The sequence below is a fragment of the Coregonus lavaretus genome (assembly GCF_964263955.1).
Source record: "Coregonus lavaretus genome assembly, contig: HAP1_SCAFFOLD_2703, whole genome shotgun sequence".
Classification (NCBI taxonomy): domain Eukaryota; kingdom Metazoa; phylum Chordata; class Actinopteri; order Salmoniformes; family Salmonidae; genus Coregonus; species Coregonus lavaretus.
Window position 1 is genome coordinate 46,019 of NW_028161045.1, and position 18,982 is coordinate 65,000.

An 18,982-nucleotide genomic window follows, 5' to 3' on the forward strand; every position below is an offset into this window, starting at 1 on the left:
CTGGTACCATTAATACAGGTAACGAGTGGAGGACAGAGGAGCCTCTTAAAGAAGAAGTTACAGGTCTGTGAGAGCCAGAAACCTTGCTTATTTGTAGGTGACCAAATACTTATTTTCCACCATAATTTGCAAATAAATTCATTAAAAATCCTACAATGTGATTTTCTGGATATTTTTTCCTCAATTTGTCTGTCATAGTTGACGTGTACCTATGATGAAAATTACAGGCCTCTCTCATCTTTTTAAGTGGGAGAACTTGCACAATTGGTGGCTGACTAAATACTTTTTTTCCCCCACTGTAATTATTCAGTCCCTTTGCTATGAGACTCGAAATTGAGCTCAGGTGCATCCTGTTTCCATTGATCATCCTTGAGATGTTTCTACAACTTGATTGTAGTCCACCTGTGGTAAATTCAATTGATTGGACTTGATTTGGAAAGGCACACAACTGTCTATATAAGGTCCCACAGTTGACAGTGCATGTCAGAGCAAAAACCAAGCCATGAGGTCGAAGGAATTGTCCGTAGAGCTCCGAGACAGGATTGTGTCGAGGCACAGCTATGGGGAAGGTTACCAAAACATTTAATTGAAGGTCCCCAAGAACACAGTGGCCTCCTTCATTCTTAAATGGAAGAAGTTTGGAACCACCAAGACTCTTCCTAGAGCTGGCCGCCCGGCTAAACTGAGTAATCGGGGGAGAAGGGTCTTGGTTAGTGAGGTGACCAAGAACCCGATGGTCACTCTGACAGAGCTCTAGAGTTCCTCTGTGGAGATAGGAGAACCTACCAGAAGGACAACCATCTCTGCAGCACTCCACCAATCTGGCCTTTATGGTAGAGTGACCAGACGGAAGCCACTCCTCAGTAAAAGGTACATGACAGCCCACTTGGAGTTTGCCAAAAGGCACCTAAAGACTCTCAGACCATGAGAAACAAGATTCTCTCATCTGATGAAACCAAGATTGAACTCTTTCGCCTGAATGTCAAGTGTCACGTCTGGAGGAAACCTGGCACCATCCCTACGGTGAAGCATGGTGGTGGCAGCATCATACTGTGGGGATGTCTTTCAGCGGCAGGGACTGGGAGACTAGTCAGGATCGAGGCAATGATGAACGGAGCAAAGTACAGAGAGATCCTTGATGAAAACCTGCTCCAGAGCACTCAGGACCTCAGACTGGGGCGAATGTTCACCTTCCAACAGGAAAATGACCCTAAGCACACAGCCAAGACAACGCAGGAGTGGCTTCGGGACAAGTCTCTGAGTGGCCCAGCCAGAGCCAGGACTTGAACCCGATCGAACATCTCTGGAGAGACCTGAAAATAGCTGTGCAGCGACACTCCCCATCCAAACTGACAGAGCTTGAGAGGATCTGCGAAGAAGAATGGGAGAAACTCCCCAAATACAGGTGTGCCAAGCTTGTAGCGTCATACCCAAGAAGACTCTGCTGTAATCACTGCCAAAGGTGCTTCAACAAAGTAAAGAGTCTGAATACTTACACTACCGTTCAAAAGTTTGGGGTCACTTAGAAATGTCCTTTTCGAAAGAAAAGCAATTTTCTTGTCCATTAAAAGAACATAAAATTGATCAGAAATGCAGTGTAGACAATGTTAATGTTGTAAATGGCTATTGTAGCTGGAAACTGCTGATTTTTTATGGAATATCTACATCGGCGTACAGAGGCCCATTATCAGCAACCATCAGTCCTGTGTTCCAATGGCACGTTGTGTTTGCTAATCCAAGTTTATCATTTTAAAAGGCTAATTGATCATTAGAAAACCATTTTGCAATTATGTTAGCACAGCTGAAAACTGTTGTGCTGATTAAAGAAGCAATAAAACTGGCCTTCTTGAGACTAGTTGAGTATCTGGAAACAAATAACTTTCTTCTGAAACTCATCAGTCTATTCTTGTTCTGAGAAATGAAGGCTATTCCATGCCAAAAAACTGAAGATCTCATACAACGCTGTGTACTACTCCCTTCACAGAACAGCGCAAACTGGCTCTAACCAGAATAGAAAGAGGAGTGGGAGGCCCCGGTGCACAACTGAGCAAGAAGACAAATACATTGGAGTGTCTAGTATGAGAAACAGATGCCTCACAGGTCCTCAACTGGCAACTTCATGAAATAGTACCCGCAAAACACCAGTCTCAACGTCAACAGTGAAGAGGCGACTCTGGGATGCTGACCTTCTAGGCAGAGTTGCAAAGAAAAAGCGATATCTCAGACTGGCCAATAAAAAGAAAATATTAAGATGGGCAAAAGAACACAGACACTGGACAGAGGAAGATTGGGAAAAAGTGTTATGGACACATTAATCGAAGTTTGAGGTGTTCGGATCACAAAGAAGAACATTTGTGAGACGCAGACCAAATGAAAATATGCTGGAGGAGTGCTTGATGCCACCTGTCAAGCATGGTGGAGGCAATATGATGGTCTGGGGGTGCTTTGGTGGTGGTAAAGTGGGATATTTGTACAGGGCTAAAGGGATCTTGAAGAAGGAAGGCTATCACTCCATTTTGCAACGCCATGCCATACCCTGTGGACGGCGCTTGATTGGAGCCAATTTCCTTTTACAACAGGACAATGACCCAAAGCACAGCTCCAAACTATGCAATAACTATTTAGGGAAGAAGCAGTCAGCTGGTATTCTGTCTATAATGGTGGCCAGCACAGTACCCGGATCTCAACCCTATTGAGCTGTTGTGGGAGCAGCTTGACCGTATGGTATGTAAGAAGTGCCCATCAAGCCAATCCAACTTGTGGGAGGTGCTTCAGGAAGCATGGGGTGAAATCTCTTCAGATTACCTCAACAAATTGACAACTAGAATGCCAAAGGTCTGCAAGGCTGTAATTGCTGCAAATTGAGGATTCTTTGACGAAAGCAAAGTTTGAAGGACACAATTATTATTTCAATTAAAAATCATTCTTTCTAACCTTGTCCATATTACCATATTACTTCAACTACCTCAACTAGCCGGTGCCCCCGCATATTGACTCTGCACCGGTACCCCCCTGTATATATACCCTCCCTACTGTCATTTTATTTTACTTCTGCTCTTTTTTTCTCAACACATACTTTTTTTGTTAAAAATAAATGCACTGTTGGTTAAGGGCTGTAAGTAAGCATTTCACTGTAATGTCTGCACCTGTTGTATTCGGCGCATGTGGCCAAAAACATTTGATTTGATTTTGTCAATGACAACATTTCCTATGTATTTTGCTATATTTCCTATTCAAACTCATTTCATGTATGTTTTCATGGAAAACAAGGACATTTCTAAGTGACCCCAAACTTTTGAACAGTGGTGTATGTAAATGTGATATTTCAGTTTTTCTATTTGTAATAAATTAGCAAAAATGTATAAAACCTTGTTTTTGCTTTGTCATTATTGGTTATTGTGTGTAGATTGATGAGGAAAAAATACAATTTAATCAATTTTAGTGGGAAAAAAATATGGAAAAAGTCAAGGGGTCTGAATACTTTCCGAAGGCACTGTGTGTGTGTGTGTGTGTGTGTGTGTGTGTGTGTGTTTTTATATATATATAAAGTACCAGTCAAAAGTTTGGACACACCTACTCATTCAAGGGTTTTTCTTTATTTTTACTATTTTTTACATTGTAAAATAATGTTGAAGACATCAAAACTATGAAATAACACATGGAATCATGTAGTAACCAAAAAAGTGTTAAATAAATCAAAATATATGTTATATTTGAGATTCTTCAAATAGCCACCCTTTGCCTTGATGAAGGCTTTGCACACTCTTGGCATTCTCTCAACCAACTTCTCCTGGAATGCTTTTCCAACAGTCTTGAAGGAGTTCCCACATATGCTGAGCACTGGCTGCTTTTCCTTCACTCTTCCCGTCAGACTCATCCCAAACCAATTGGGTTGAGGTCGGGGGATTGTGGAGGCCTGGTCATCTGACTGGTAGTGTATATAATTTATATAACAAACTACCAAAAAAAAAAAAACAGAAATCGAACAACTTTTCTGTTAAAAAATAAAACAGATCTGATCCCTACACAGGCTCAAGGAAACCTGGGAGGGCGGGTCTTCCGGCGCCAGTACCCCTTGCAAGTCTTCAGATGTAAAATCCTTAAGTCCCAAAAACTGCCGCAGCCACAATAATGTCCAGTTTCTTAGACTTCTTTGAGACTTGTGCCGTACAGTTTATAACTGTGGCAATGAACGCCACAAAATTCACCTTTTTAACACACAGGGTATCTTTTGACTGGCAGCAAACATTGACTACAGGCTGTGGTGCGTCCACTACCATGTCTTCACTAGCATCACTTGTTTTCTCAATTATTTTATTCTCCTCCACATAGGAGATTCGATTGACTGCTCAATCTCCTTCACCCTTACAGGGCACTCCAGGAACTCGGGATCATGATCCCCAACCACAATTGCAACACCGTCGTCCTTCTACACACCGTTCTTCAATATACTCTGTCCGTCTGCACACACTTGAAACACGGCCAAATCCTTTACAATTCTTACACTGCAATGGTTTGGGGACGAAAGCTCTTACAGCGTATCTTACATAACCAAGCTTCACATGCGCAGGTATTTGCTCCTTATCAAAAACCAACAGGACCGACAGACTTTCTTATTTCTCTCCATTCGCCCAGCGGGTCAGACGCCGGGCCCCGACCACACCAGGAATTCTCTTCAGGTATTCAACCTGAACATCCGTCGTCACCCCTGAGATGACTCCTTTTGACGGTTGCTCTACTCCGAAGTTCAAAACACAAAACTTCTGTTGTTTTGAATTCTTTTTGAGGCTCACTGCAATCTTCCTCTGTTCTTCAGAAATACAATGAATCAAAATAAGACCACCCCTGGTCGCTCTGACTGACTCCACTTTTCCCAGCACATACTTCACAATTTTCAACACCTCAAACGGGTTTCCCACATATGCATCCTTACTCAACAAACGCATCCCAACAAGAAGCGATTCATTATCATTCATACACGAATCCTCCACTCCAATTTTAGACAACATCCTTTTTGTTCCAGTTTTTGCCACTACTGTTGTCCATTCAGAACTTTCGCCTTCCCCAACTTTGCTCGACGCGCTGCTTGATTCGAACTCAGCATCCACTTCCGCCATCTTTTTCCTGAACCGTAGTCTTCCCCGGAATCGAACTGCGAGCCTTCCCTACAACCTGCAGTAGAGAACGCAATAGTGCGCCCCTCACATCCAACCTGAATCGATATTTGGTTTTAAGCACTGAATCCAGCTTTGCACAGATATGAGCTGGCGAAGGGTACCATGAATTCTATGGTGCTTTCAAGACCCGTGGCGGACGGTGACGTTTAAGATGAGGAGGACGATAATTTTTTTATGAGCATGGCCTTATTTCTATTACAGCATATTGGATGACTGTCATTCATATTCCATTCACCCAGCTCAATGTAACATCGATACATTTAGGCTTCTATAGGAGACTGAAATGTTCCCTATACCCATCATGAGGTTGCTACAACCTAGCCTATGAATGAAAGTTTACAACGTAGGTGCACACAGGTCGAGAGAACAGACAGTAACACATTCAATACCGCCTTGCACACTCTTGCCTGCAACTAGCTGATCTATGATGTAATCATTAGTCCAAACAGTTGCAAACAAGAGTTTCTATTGGACAAATTCAGGTATGTTTATCCCTGTTTCGTTCCGTTTGCTTCCGTTTTAAGAAACATTTTTCAACAGAATCGGCGGAATGAATACGCCCCTGATCACACATAAACACAGTTCACTTTCATAGCATCCACATACAAACAGCATGATCACTTGCTCATTGTATAATTCTTTCTCGCATCTACGCGCTCTCCTCTAAACGTTTCCCTTCGTTTGTGGACTTCAGTGCACAACAAATCAGCTGTCTGTGACCAGACGAAAAAACCTTTCCAAGCCAAACCTTCATATCATAACCACTAACCGCTACACACAGCCTACATCGTTGTCACCATATTAGCTAATGTCATGGTCAGCATAGCTACTAACACAAACATGTTAGTAAACCCGCATTAGTAAACCTGCTACAATCATGCAGTACAGTGGTGCTACCCTACAGAGTCAGCAAGCAGTTTAGCATTTACACCGGCGGGCCCGGGTGGCAATAAATTAATAAAACCAAAAGCTTACAGTGGGGAAAAAAAGTATTTAGTCAGCCACCAATTGTGCAAGTTCTCCCACTTAAAAAGATGAGAGAGGCCTGTAATTTTCATCATAGTTACACGTCAACTATGACAGACAAATTGAGAAGAAAAAAATCCAGAAAATCACATTGTAGGACTTTTTAATGAATTTATTTGCAAATTATGGTGGAAAATAAGTATTTGGTCACCTACAAACAAGCAAGATTTCTGGCTCTCACAGACCTGTAACTTCTTCTTTAAGAGGCTCCTCTGTCCTCCACTCGTTACCTGTATTAATGGCACCTGTTTGAACTTGTTATCAGTATAAAAGACACCTGTCCACAACCTCAAACAGTCACACTCCAAACTCCACTATGGCCAAGACCAAAGAGCTGTCAAAGGACACCAGAAACAAAATTGTAGACCTGCACCAGGCTGGGAAGACTGAATCTGCAATAGGTAAGCAGCTTGGTTTGAAGAAATCAACTGTGGGAGCAATTATTAGGAAATGGAAGACATACAAGACCACTGATAATCTCCCTCGATCTGGGGCTCCACGCAAGATCTCACCCCGTGGGGTCAAAATGATCACAAGAACGGTGAGCAAAAATCCCAGAACCACACGGGGGGACCTAGTGAAAGACCTGCAGAGAGCTGGGACCAAAGTAACAAAGCCTACCATCAGTAACACACTACGCCGCCAGGGACTCAAATCCTGCAGTGCAAGACGTGTCCTTCTGCTTAAGCCAGTACCTGTCCAGGCCCGTCTGAAGTTTGCTAGAGTGCATTTGGATGATCCAGAAGAGGATTGGGAGAATGTCATATGGTCAGATGAAACCAAAATAGAACTTTTTGGTAAAAACTCAACTCGTCGTGTTTGGAGGACAAAGAATGCTGAGTTGCATCCAAAGGGTGGAAACATCATGCTTTGGGGCTGTTTTTCTGCAAAGGGACCAGGACGACTGATCCGTGTAAAGGAAAGAATGAATGGGGCCATGTATCGTGAGATTTTGAGTGAAAACCTCCTTCCATCAGCAAGGGCATTGAAGATGAAACGTGGCTGGGTCTTTCAGCATGACAATGATCCCAAACACACCGCCCGGGCAACGAAGGAGTGGCTTCGTAAGAAGCATTTCAAGGACCTGGAGTGGCCTAGCTAGTCTCCAGATCTCAACCCCATAGAAAATCTTTGGAGGGAGTTGAAAGTCCGTGTTGCCCAGCGACAGCCCCAAAAAATCACTGCTCTAGAGGAGATCTGCATGGAGGAATGGGCCAAAATACCAGCAACAGTGTGTGAAAGACTTACAGAAAACGTTTGACCTGTGTCATTGCCAACAAAGGGTATATAACAAAGTATTGAGAAACTTTTGTTATTGACCAAATACTTATTTTCCACCATAATTTGCAAATAAATTCATTAAAAATCCTACAATGTGATTTTCTGGATTTTTTTTTCTCATTTTGTCTGTCATAGTTGACGTGTACCTATGATAAAATTACAGGTCTCTCTCATCTTTTTAAGTGGGAGAACTTGCACAATTGGTGGCTGACTAAATACTTTTTTTCCCCACTGTACCTTGACTGGGAAGAGTTCCTGTGTTAGATAGCCATAGCCAGCTAGCTAACATAGCATTCCTCTCTGTTTGAGCTGGGTGTTTGAGTAGGCTAAACTTGCTAGCTGCATTAGCTGAATGTGAAAAAAAATACAATGAAATATAGCTAGCTCTCTTTCTCTCGCTCTTGCTTCTCCTTCATTTTTGAAGAAATTCATTTGTTCAAAACTGTTCAACTATTGAGTCAACTACTCACCACATTTTATGCACTGCAGTGCTAGCTAGCTGTAGCTTAATATTTCAGGACTAGATGCATTCCCTGGTCCTTTGATTGGGTGGACAACATGTCAGTTCATGCTGCAAGAGTTCTGATAGGTTAGAGGACGTCCTCCGGAAGTTGTCATAATTACTGTGTAAGTCTATGGAAGGGGGTGAGAACCATGAGCCTCCTAGGTTTTGTATTGAAGTCAATGTACTCAGAGGAGGACGGAAACTAGCTGTCAGAGTGCTGTTGAGGCTACTGTAGACCTTCATTGCAAATCAATGTGTTTTAATCAATTATTTGGTGACGTGAATATATTTAGTATAGTTTTATCTAAAAAGGATAACTTTTTTAAATGTTTCACTATTTTTTATTTATTTTTATTCACTGAGGAGGATGGTCCTTCCCTTCCACCTCTGAGGAGCCTCCACTGTTCAAGACAACTGAGAACGGATGACCGTTCAAAACGATTTTTCACAGTCAGAACTAGTTTCTTTTTGGAGTTCCCAGTTGTCTTGAATGCACTGTAGGCGGAAGTCTGAGATTTCTGAGTTCCGAGTTCCCCGTTGTTTTAAACGCGGCATAATGCTCAGAGGGAGACGGCAGGGTATTCCCTTAGAGTCAGGAACCAAAACTCCTCCATAGTGACCCGTGAATGCGTTGTCTGCAGCATTCGGTCACATGACAGCTCGATCAGCTGTTCTATTTCACTTACCGGCATGTCAACAGAGCCAGGATCACAGTCAAATGGATTGGGAAGTAGGTCCCAAAGTGCTCTTCCAAGCGTTGGAGGTGAGCAGTCATCACTCGTGTGGGACACTTACTGATGCTGTTTTCTGTTAGAAACATGCACAGCCGAGGGAAGGGGGCATGGTTCGCTTTTGAAAGACTCTCCAATAAGAATTCTTTCCTCTAAATCCACTGATTCAGTCACTCATCTGAATAATGTTTTTGTATTTCCCTTGCATGCTTGCGTTCAGTTCGTTCAGTTTCTCAAATATGTCTGTTACATAGGCAAGGAGACACATTTTCTTTTCATTACACAGAAAGTCAACCAAGTCAGTTTCTTTTACATCCATTATGAATGACAACAGTTCCTCTCTCAATGCGAAAAATCTTTCCAACACTCCCCCTCGATAACCACCAAGTCTCGGCGTGTGAAATAGAACATTGTCATGCTCTGATCCCATTTCCCCACATGGTTTTCCAAGTGGATGGTTTGATGTACTTTATCTCTGAGTTCTGTGCTCAGCTCTTTTGCCGCCAGTTGCTCTCTGTGTATCATAGAATGCGTCCATATGGCAGAGGGAGACATTCATAACTAGAGTGCAGAGGCCTGCCCGCCATAAATGGAGCCCCATCTGTGCAAAAGCCCACCATTCGTTCCCATGGAATCAGTTTTTCTGTCAATATAGCCCCACATGTATAGCTAACAAAAGTCAATGCATGGGCATCACAGCCCGCACAGCTAACGTCCATTTGGAGAGCATAAGCTGAGGAGTTTTGAGTCGTTCAGTCAGTTTCCTCTTGATTGCTAGCAATAGCATAAATTATTAGTTTAACAGTGTTATCTGACAAAGGTAGTGTCACGATCGTCTAAGGAGGAGGACCAAGGCGCAGCGTTGAGGGTGAACATATTTATTTAGCGAATGATCACACGATCAAAACAACAGATGATAACGTGACGTCTACGGTTTAACACAAACCAAAATAAGAACAAGAAACCACAAATAATGAATGCCTAACGGCTACCTAAGTATGACACAACGAGCTACAGCCGTCTCTGATTGGGAGCCACCCTGGCCAACATAGAATTACAACAACTAGAACATAAACAAATGAAAACTCACACCCTGGCTCAACATACTAGAGTCCCCAGAGCCAGGGCGTGACAGTACCCCCCCTAAAGGCGCGGACTCCGACCGCGCCAACCAAATACAACAGGGGAGGGACCGGGTGGGCACTCCGCCTCGGCGGCGGATCCGGCTCCGGACATGACCCCCACTCCTTCTCTAACCCCCCAAAGTACCCCTGGTCCAGTCTGGCCCTGCTGACCAGAGCTGAACTGAACACTGGTGGAGCGGATTGCTCTAGCTCCGGCGTGACGCAGCACCTGACCGGTGCCGGACCCGCCACCGGTGGAACAGGCACGGGCCGTGCCGGACTGACGACGCACACCACTGGCTTGGTGTGGGGAGCAGGAGCGGACCGAGCCGGGCTGAAGAAACGCACCACTGACTTGGTGCGGGGAGCAGGAGCGGGCCGGACCGGGCTGACGAAGCGCACCACTGACTTGGTGCGGGGAGCTTGGATGGGCCGGACTGGGCTGGCGACGCGCACCACAGACTTGGTGCGGAGAGCAGGAACGGGCCGGACAGGGCTGACGAAACGCACCACAGACTTGGTGCGGGGAGCAGGAATGGGCCGGACTGGGCTGGCGACGCACACCACAGACTTGGTGCGGAGAGCAGGAACGGGCCGGACAGGGCTGACGAAACGCACCACTGACTTGGTGCGGGGAGCAGGAATGGGCCGGGCCGGGCCGGCGATGCGCACCGTAGACTTGGTGCGAGTGGCAGGAACAGGCCGGACCGTACTGGGAACACACACCACTGGCCCTACGTGGGGATCAGGAACAGGCCGGACCGGACTGGCAACACACGCCAGTACCTCTCGCCGTGCCTCTACATCTTCCACCCCCTCTTCGACCAGTGGCCCCCGTAACCTGGCGGCCTCCTCTGCCAATCCGCTGGGCCGCTCTGCCGCGGTCTCCTGCTGGCCCGTCGTCCACGGCGTTAGCCCCCCCCTAAAAAAATTCTGGGCGTCTCTCCCCGTGGACCAGGCCTCCATGTCTCTCTCTCCTCTTCGCTTGGCTTGGCCCAGTCAAGACTCTTACTCCACTGCTCCCAAGTCCATCCTCTCTCTTCTTCACGCTGCTTGGTCCTGTTATGGTGGTTTCTTCTGTCACGATCGTCTAAGGAGGAGGACCAAGGCGCAGCGTTGAGGGTGAACATATTTATTTAGCGAATGATCACACGATCAAAACAACAGACGATAACGTGACGTCTACGGTTTAACACAAACCAAAATAAGAACAAGAAACCACAAATAATGAATGCCTAACGGCTACCTAAGTATGACTCCCAATCAGAGACAACGAGCTACAGCCGTCTCTGATTGGGAGCCACCCTGGCCAACATAGAATTACAACAACTAGAACATAAACAAATGAAAACTCACACCCTGGCTCAACATACTAGAGTCCCCAGAGCCAGGGCGTGACAGGTAGGTCCCGTGTAGCTCAGTTGGTAGAGCATGACGCTTGCAACGCCAGGGTTGTGGGTTCGATTCCCACGGGGGGGCCAGTATGAAAATGTATGCACTCACTAACTGTAACTCGCTCTGGATAAGAGCGTCTGCTAAATGACTTAAAATGTAAATGTATTGATGTGATTTCTGTGCCTCTGCCTCCCAACACATTGTTTTCACCTTATCAATTGCAGCCAGTATTATCAAAGACTCTGCAATAGTGTGTGGTTTCAGAGCATAGTGGGCCTAGACATTCACCGTGGGAATGATTAAAGTGCAACGGTCAAGTGCGGCCTTTTCCAATGATCTAAGGGCGCTCTCTGGTTGAATTCTATCCTTTAGATTTGAATCATTTTCATTTCGATTTTTAAGGTGAACCGCATTACAATGATTTTGCGATACAAAGACGATATTATAATATAAATATATTTTTTTGGTATATATTTTTTCTTTAGGATTTTGGAAATTCTCCCGTGACCCCGTTTTCATGTCAGGGGCCCCCTAGTTTGGGAACCGCTGCATTACACATAACAGTCATTGGAAGAAGGCATCTTCTGTTGGGGGGAGTTGTTAAGATCCCCGTCACTCGGCGTGAACATCAACACTCATCTCTTGCGGTACGGTTCTGGAAGCATAGGGACCTCATCTTTCATATCAGCGATAAATAAATTGATACTCACCTTGATACGGTTAGGGTTATTGTTCCCACGCGGCCATGTTTCCATGTTACAGCGCTTGTTTACGGAAAACACATGAGCCCGCCGTGGGAGACGCTAATGGCAGAGAACTGTAGGCAGAAGGCAGAATGGCGCCTAGAGATTTGGAGCTAGGCCTTCCCAGTCCTTACCACATCATCTTCATTCATTCATTCGTTCATTCGTTCATCCTTTTCTCAGGTTGGACCATGCCAATCCAATCCTTCTCCTTTCCACTGCCTGAGACGAGGTTCTTCCAGGCTGGACAACATGTCTACAAGTTCAAGATCAGGGGAGGCAACAACTGCAGGTGTGTGTGTGTGTGTGTGTGTGTGTGTGTGTGTGTGTGTGTGTGTGTGTGTGTGTGTGTGTGTGTGTGTGTGCGCGTGTGTGTGACACCTAGGCTGATTAGTGGACTTTATATTTCCACAGTGAAGTGAAGGTGATAGGAGAAGAGTTTGTCAATCAGGAATTAGAGGTAAGTCACTTTGTCATTCATCTATCCATTCATTAATCACTTCTTCCATCCTTTCATCCATTAATTAATTAATATATTAATGAATTCATTCATTCATCCCTCCATCCATCCTTTTATTTAGCTCATCCATGTTTCTCTCTCCCTGTAGAATGCCATCAGAGCGGTGCTAGCCAACCTGGACTGTCTCCAGCCCTTCACTACCACACATTTCACTGTATACCCCTGTATCCTTCCTCACACACACCAGTGTTTCCCCTATATTCATTTAGCAGTTTTCGGGATTGTAAATCGTTTCCATTGTAAACTTCAACGACTAAAACCAGATATAAAGTATGTAGAAAAGATAATGGACCTATATATTTTTAAGAATATCTTTTGAGAAATAGCAACCACCTAAATAAAATCCAAAAAAATGCCATGGCACGAGGCCCCCATTTGTTATAGTGTTTGAGTCACTCAAATAGCATAAGAACACAGCATAAGAACACAGCATAAGAACACAGCATAAGAACACAGCATAAGTCATGGCGGGAAGTTAGCTTTAAAACGGCAACATTTTGTCACTGCAGCCAAGAGGAGGGCCTCTAAAACTTTCTGTGCCCCCGGACCCCCCTAGCAAAAGGACACCAACCCCCAACGCAAACTTTGCCACCCCTGCTGAAATAAATCCACACACACACACACACACACACACTGGACTGTCTCCTCACACACTGATCTAAAAGAGCAACGGGCTGTTGCTCTATTTTACAGTCCACGATTTATTTACATTAGTTTGCGTTTTGTAATAGATGCAGAACTTATATGCAAACTTAGTGTTACCCTAGGCAATGCCAAGTTATCTCAATGACTTGGTAAATAAGTTGGCGTTAACTTGGCGTTGCCCAGGGTATCTCAGTAAATATTTGGTAAATACCAGATGACTGTCAGTGGTTGTTGTGGTTGTTGTTGTTGTTGTTGTTGTTGTTGTTGTTGTTGTTGTTGACGTTGCTGACTGACCAGACAAGAGTAAGTGGAAGAGAGTGTCCAAGTTTAAATTTGAGAAGCTGTCGGGAGAGAAGCTGTCTGCTTACCCCTACCTAATCACTGTGTACCTCGAGAATAACACACACACTGGTGAGTACCTGTACTCACACACACACACACACACACACACACACACACACACACACACTGGTGAGTACCTGTACTCACACACACACACACACACACACACTGGTGAGTACCTGTACTCTCACACACACACACACACACACACACACACACACACACACACACACTGGTGAGTACCTGTACTCACACACACACACACACACACACACACTGGTGAGTACCTGTACTCACACACACACACACACACACACACTGGTGAGTACCTGTACTCTCACACACACACACACACACACACTGGTGAGTACCTGTACTCACACACACACACACACACACACACTGGTGAGTACCTGTACTCACACACACACACACACACACACACACACACACACACACACACACACACACACACACACACACACACACACACACACTGGTGAGTACCTGTACTCACACACACACACACACACACACACACACACTGGTGAGTACCTGTACTCACACACACACACACACACACAGGTGAGTTTACATCTTACCTTTTCTTTTCTTTCAGTAATGTGTGTGGAAGAGTGCTGGACACCAGTGAGTACTATTCTCTGTTCTATGATCACTACAACATGAATTAGACAAGTTAAAGTGTTGTCAGTGTTCAACTCTCAAGCTCGTGTAGGTTTGTGGCAGACCTGGGTTCAAATACTATTTGAAATAATTTCAATGATTTTATCTGTGCGGATTGAGCTTGCCTGGCATTCTAGGCAGGCTAAAGCAAAAGCAATTTAAAAGATTTCGAATAGTATTTGAACCCAGGTCTGGTTCATGGTGCAGGTGAGAGCAGCAGCACCTGTCCCTCTCCTTCGTCCCAGTCCTCCTGAGCCCCAGACCAAGCGCAGTAAGACAAGACCGCCACATGGGGGCACCCTAGCACAGCAGCAAAGAGACACAGACTGTCTCACCATGCAGGGACCACAGTCACAGATACGTCAGTGAGTGTGTGTGTGTGTGTGTGTCCTTTTGTCTTCCTTCCTGCCTGCTGCCCTACCTCACACACACACACACACACACACTCCAGTCACACACACACACACACACACACACTCCAGTCACACACACACACCAGTCATTCAGTTATGAAACAGTCAGACGGTGTGGCAAGAGAATCGGGCATCATCTCAATCAGCCTGTCAGTCAGAGCAGCGGGCCGACAATAATGATTTAGCTTCATACACAAATGCACACTCTCGCACACACACACACACAGACACGTTGACAAACGCTTTCTCATTCACACTCATATACAAATACACACACTCCACTCACTCGCACACACACACACAGACACAACACACAGTTTGTTGAGGCAGAAGTAAGCAGGTTAAACGAGACACTGAGAATAGAAATCAGACGGCTAATTTAAACCCCTTTTAATGTCGATGTCCGCGGAAATCTAATTGGCATAATAAAGAAATCCCCATCAGAATCTGTCCGTTTAAGCTACAGATATCAGTTGGGCTCATGGGCTGCGTCTCAATCCACCACATCCGCCGATGTCGGCCTTCTGCATCTGCAGTGGAAGGTGGCAGAGCTACGGGCAGTGTTTGTCACACGATGAGACACCCCCCGAAAATCGGTCTTCTCAAGAAAACGTCTGTAGTGTTCGAACGGTTTGGCCTAAACACTGATATGACCCCTTCTATGGACAGGTGAGACTCTCACGAACGTGTACATGTTTTGCTCAAGGACAACCCTCACAAGACTCGTCTGAAGGTAGCCCGGTACCCGTTTAAAAACGTATAGAAGTAAAGGGAAAGAGGATGCCTAGTCAGTTGTACAGTTGAAGTCAGAAGTTTACGTACACTTAGGTTGGAGTCATTAAAACTAGTTTTTCAACCACTCCACAAATGTCTTGTTAACAAACTATAGTTTTGGCAAGTCGGTTAGGACATCTACTTTGTGCATGACACAAGTAATTTTTCCAACAATTGTTTACAGACAGATTATTTCACTTATAATTCATTGTATCACAATTCCAGTGGGTCAGAAGTTTACATACACTAAGTTGACAGTGCCTTTAAACAGCTTGGAAAATTCCAGAAAATGAGTCAATAGGAGGTGTACCTGTGGATGTATTTCAAGGCCTACCTTAAAACTCCGTGCCTCTTTGCTTGACATCATGGGAAAATCAAAAGAAATCAGCCAAAACCTCAGAAAAAACATCTGTTCATCCTTGGGAGCAATTTCCGAACGCCTGAAGGTACCACGTTCATCTGTACAAACAATAGTACGCAAGTGTAAACAAATAACAAAGTATGAACGTACTTTGGTGCGAGAAGTGCAAATCAATCAATCCCAGAACAACAGCAAAGGACCTTGTGAAGATGCTGGAAGAAACAGGTACAAAAGTATCTATATCCACAGTAAAACGAGTCCTATATTGACATAACCTGAAAGGCCGCTCAGCAAGGAAGAAGCCACATCTCCGAAACCGCCATAGAAAAAGCCAGATTACGGTTTGCAACTGCACATGGGGACAAAGATCGTACTTTTTGGAGAAATGTCCTCTGGCCTGATGAAACAAAAATAGAACTGTTTGGCCATAATGACCATCGTTATGTTTGGAGGAAAAAGGGGAGACTTGCAAGCCGAAGAACACCATCCCAACCGTGAAGCACGGGGGTGGCAGCATCATGCTGTGGGGGTGCTTTGCTGCAGGAGGGACTGGTGCACTTCACAAAATAGATTGCATCATGAGGAAGGAAAATTATGTGGATATATTGAAGCAACATCTCAAGACATCAGTCAGGAAGTTAAAGCTTGGTCTCAAATGGATCTTCCAAATGGACAATGACCCCAAGCATACAGTGAGGGAAAAAAGTATTTGATCCCCTGATGATTTTGTACGTTTTCCCACTGACAAAGAAATTATCAGTCTATAATTTTAATGGTAGGTTTATTTGAACAGTGAGAGACAGAATAACAACAAACAAATCCAGAAAAACGCATGTCAAAAATGTTATAAACTGATTTGCATTTTAATTAGGGAAATAAGTATTTGACCCCCTCTCAATCAGAAAGATTTCTGGCTCCCAGGTGTCTTTTATACAGGTAATGAGCTGAGATTAGGAGCACACTCTTAAAGGGAGTGCTCCTAATCTCAGTTTGTTACCTGTATTAAAGACACCTGTCCACAGAAGCAATCAATCAATCAGATTCCAAACTCTCCACCATGGCCAAGACAAAAGAGCTCTCCAAGGATGTCAGGGACAAGATTGTAGACCTACACAAGGCTGGAATGGGCTACAAGACCATCGCCAAGCAGCTTGGTGACAAGGTGACAACAGTTGATGAGATTATTCGCAAATGGAAGAAACACAAAATAACTGTCAATCTCCCTCGGCCTGGGGCTCCATGCAAGATCTCACCTCGTGGAGTTGCAATGATCATGAGAACGGTGAGGAATCAGTCCAGAACTACACAGGAGGATCTTGTCAATGATCTCAAGGCAGCTGGGACCATAGTCCCCAAGAAAACAATTGGTAACACACTACGCCGTGAAGGACTGAAATCCTGCAGCGCCCGCAAGGTCCCCCTGCTCAATAAAGAACATATACAGGGCCATCTGAAGTTTGCCAATGAACATCTGAATGATTCAGAGGAGAACTGGGTGAAAGTGTTGTGGTCAGATGAGACCAACATTGAGCTCTTTGGCATCAACTCAACTCGCCATGTTTGGAGGAGGAGGAATACTGCCTATGACCACAAGAACACCATCCCCACCGTCAAACATGGAGGTGGAAACATTATGCTTTGGGGGTGTTTTTCTGCTAAGGGGACAGGACAACTTCACCGCATCAAAGGGACGATGGACAGGGCCATGTACCGTCAAATCTTGGGTGAGAACCTCCTTCCCTCAGCCAGGGCATTGAAAATGGGCCGTGGATGGGTATTCCAGCATGACAATGACCCAAAATACACGGCCAAGGCAACAAAGGAGTGGCTCAAGAAGAGGCATATTAATGTCCTGGAGTGGCCTAGCCAGTCTCCAGACCTTAATCCCATAGAAAATCTGTGGAGGGAGCTGAAGGTTCGAGTTGCCAAATGTCAGCCTCGAAACCTTAATGACTTATAGAAGATCTGCAAAGAGGAGTGGAACAAAATCCCTCATGAGATGTGTGCAAACCTGGTGGCCAACTACAAGAAACGTCTGACCTCTGTGATTGTCAACAAGGGTTTTGCCACCAAGTACTAAGTCATGTTTTGCAGAGGGGTCAAATACTTATTTCCCTCATTAAACTGCAAATCAATTTATAACATTTTTAACATGCGTTTTTCAGGATTTTTTTGTTGTTATTCTGTCTCTCACTGTTCAAATAAACCTACCATTAAAATTATAGACTGATCATGTCTTTGTCAGTGGGTAAACGTACAAAATCAGCAGGGGATCAAATACTTTTTTCCCTCACTGTACTTACAAAGTTGTGGCAAAATGGCTTAAGGACAACAAAGTCAAGGTATTGGAGTGGCCATCACAAAGCCCTGACCTCAATCTTATAGAAGATTTGTGGGCAGAACTGAAAAAAGCGTGTGTGAGCAAGGAGGCCTACAAACCTGACCCAGTTACACCCGCTCTGTCAGGAGGAATGGACCACAATTCACCCAACTTATTGTGGGAAGCTTGTGGAAGGCTACCTGAAACGTTTGACCCAAGTTAAACAATTTAAAGGCAATGCTACCAAATACTAATTGAGTGTATGTAAACTTCTAACCCACTGGGAATGTCATGAAATAAATAATAGCTGAAATAAATCATTCTCTCTACTATTATTCTGAAATGTCACATTCTTAAAATTAAGTGGTAATCCTAACTGACCTAAGACAGGGATTTTTTACTAGGATTAAATGTCAGGAATTGTGAAAAACTGAGTTTAAATGTATTTGGCTAAGGTGTATGTAAACTTCCGACTTCAACTGTACAATTGAAGTTTAGTGCCTAAATATGGTTAAATTTTGTACAAATAATTTCCTGATCTTTCGTATATCTGTGATATTCCTTCCATTTGAATCTGTTATTCGGTGTGTTTCTATGGGGTATTAGCAGAAAAGGGGAAAAGGTGTCCTAAAATTCCAAATCAAAAATCTAAATTATTTAATTATTGACCATCTTAAAACAATTATAAATGTTAGCTTAGTAGAACCCTGGCTTATTTTTATAAATGTTTTATTGAACCTTTATTTAACTAGAAATGTCAGTTAAGAACAAATTCTTATTTACAATGATGGCCTACCAAAAGGCAAAAGGCCTCCTGCGGGGACGGGGGGCTGGGATTAAAAATAAAAATATAGGACAAAACACACATCACAACAAGAGAGACGCCACAACACTACATAAAGAGAGACGCCACAACACTACATAAAGAGAGACGCCACAAC

At 44.3% G+C, this 18,982-nt stretch overlaps 1 protein-coding gene across 1 annotated transcript in view; it reads left to right on the forward strand.

Moving 5' to 3' along the window:
• Positions 1-18,982, forward strand: part of LOC311121165 (uncharacterized protein) — a 28,421-nt gene that overhangs the window by 2,601 nt on the left and 6,838 nt on the right. Inside the window, exons 2-7 of the mRNA XM_084195688.1 lie at positions 12,166-12,274; positions 12,397-12,442; positions 12,591-12,666; positions 13,445-13,558; positions 14,109-14,137; positions 14,381-14,538. Coding sequence (XP_084051814.1) covers positions 12,174-12,274; positions 12,397-12,442; positions 12,591-12,666; positions 13,445-13,558; positions 14,109-14,137; positions 14,381-14,538 — 524 coding nt within the window. The 5' untranslated portion in view covers positions 12,166-12,173. The remainder of the gene's footprint in view (positions 1-12,165; positions 12,275-12,396; positions 12,443-12,590; positions 12,667-13,444; positions 13,559-14,108; positions 14,138-14,380; positions 14,539-18,982) is intronic.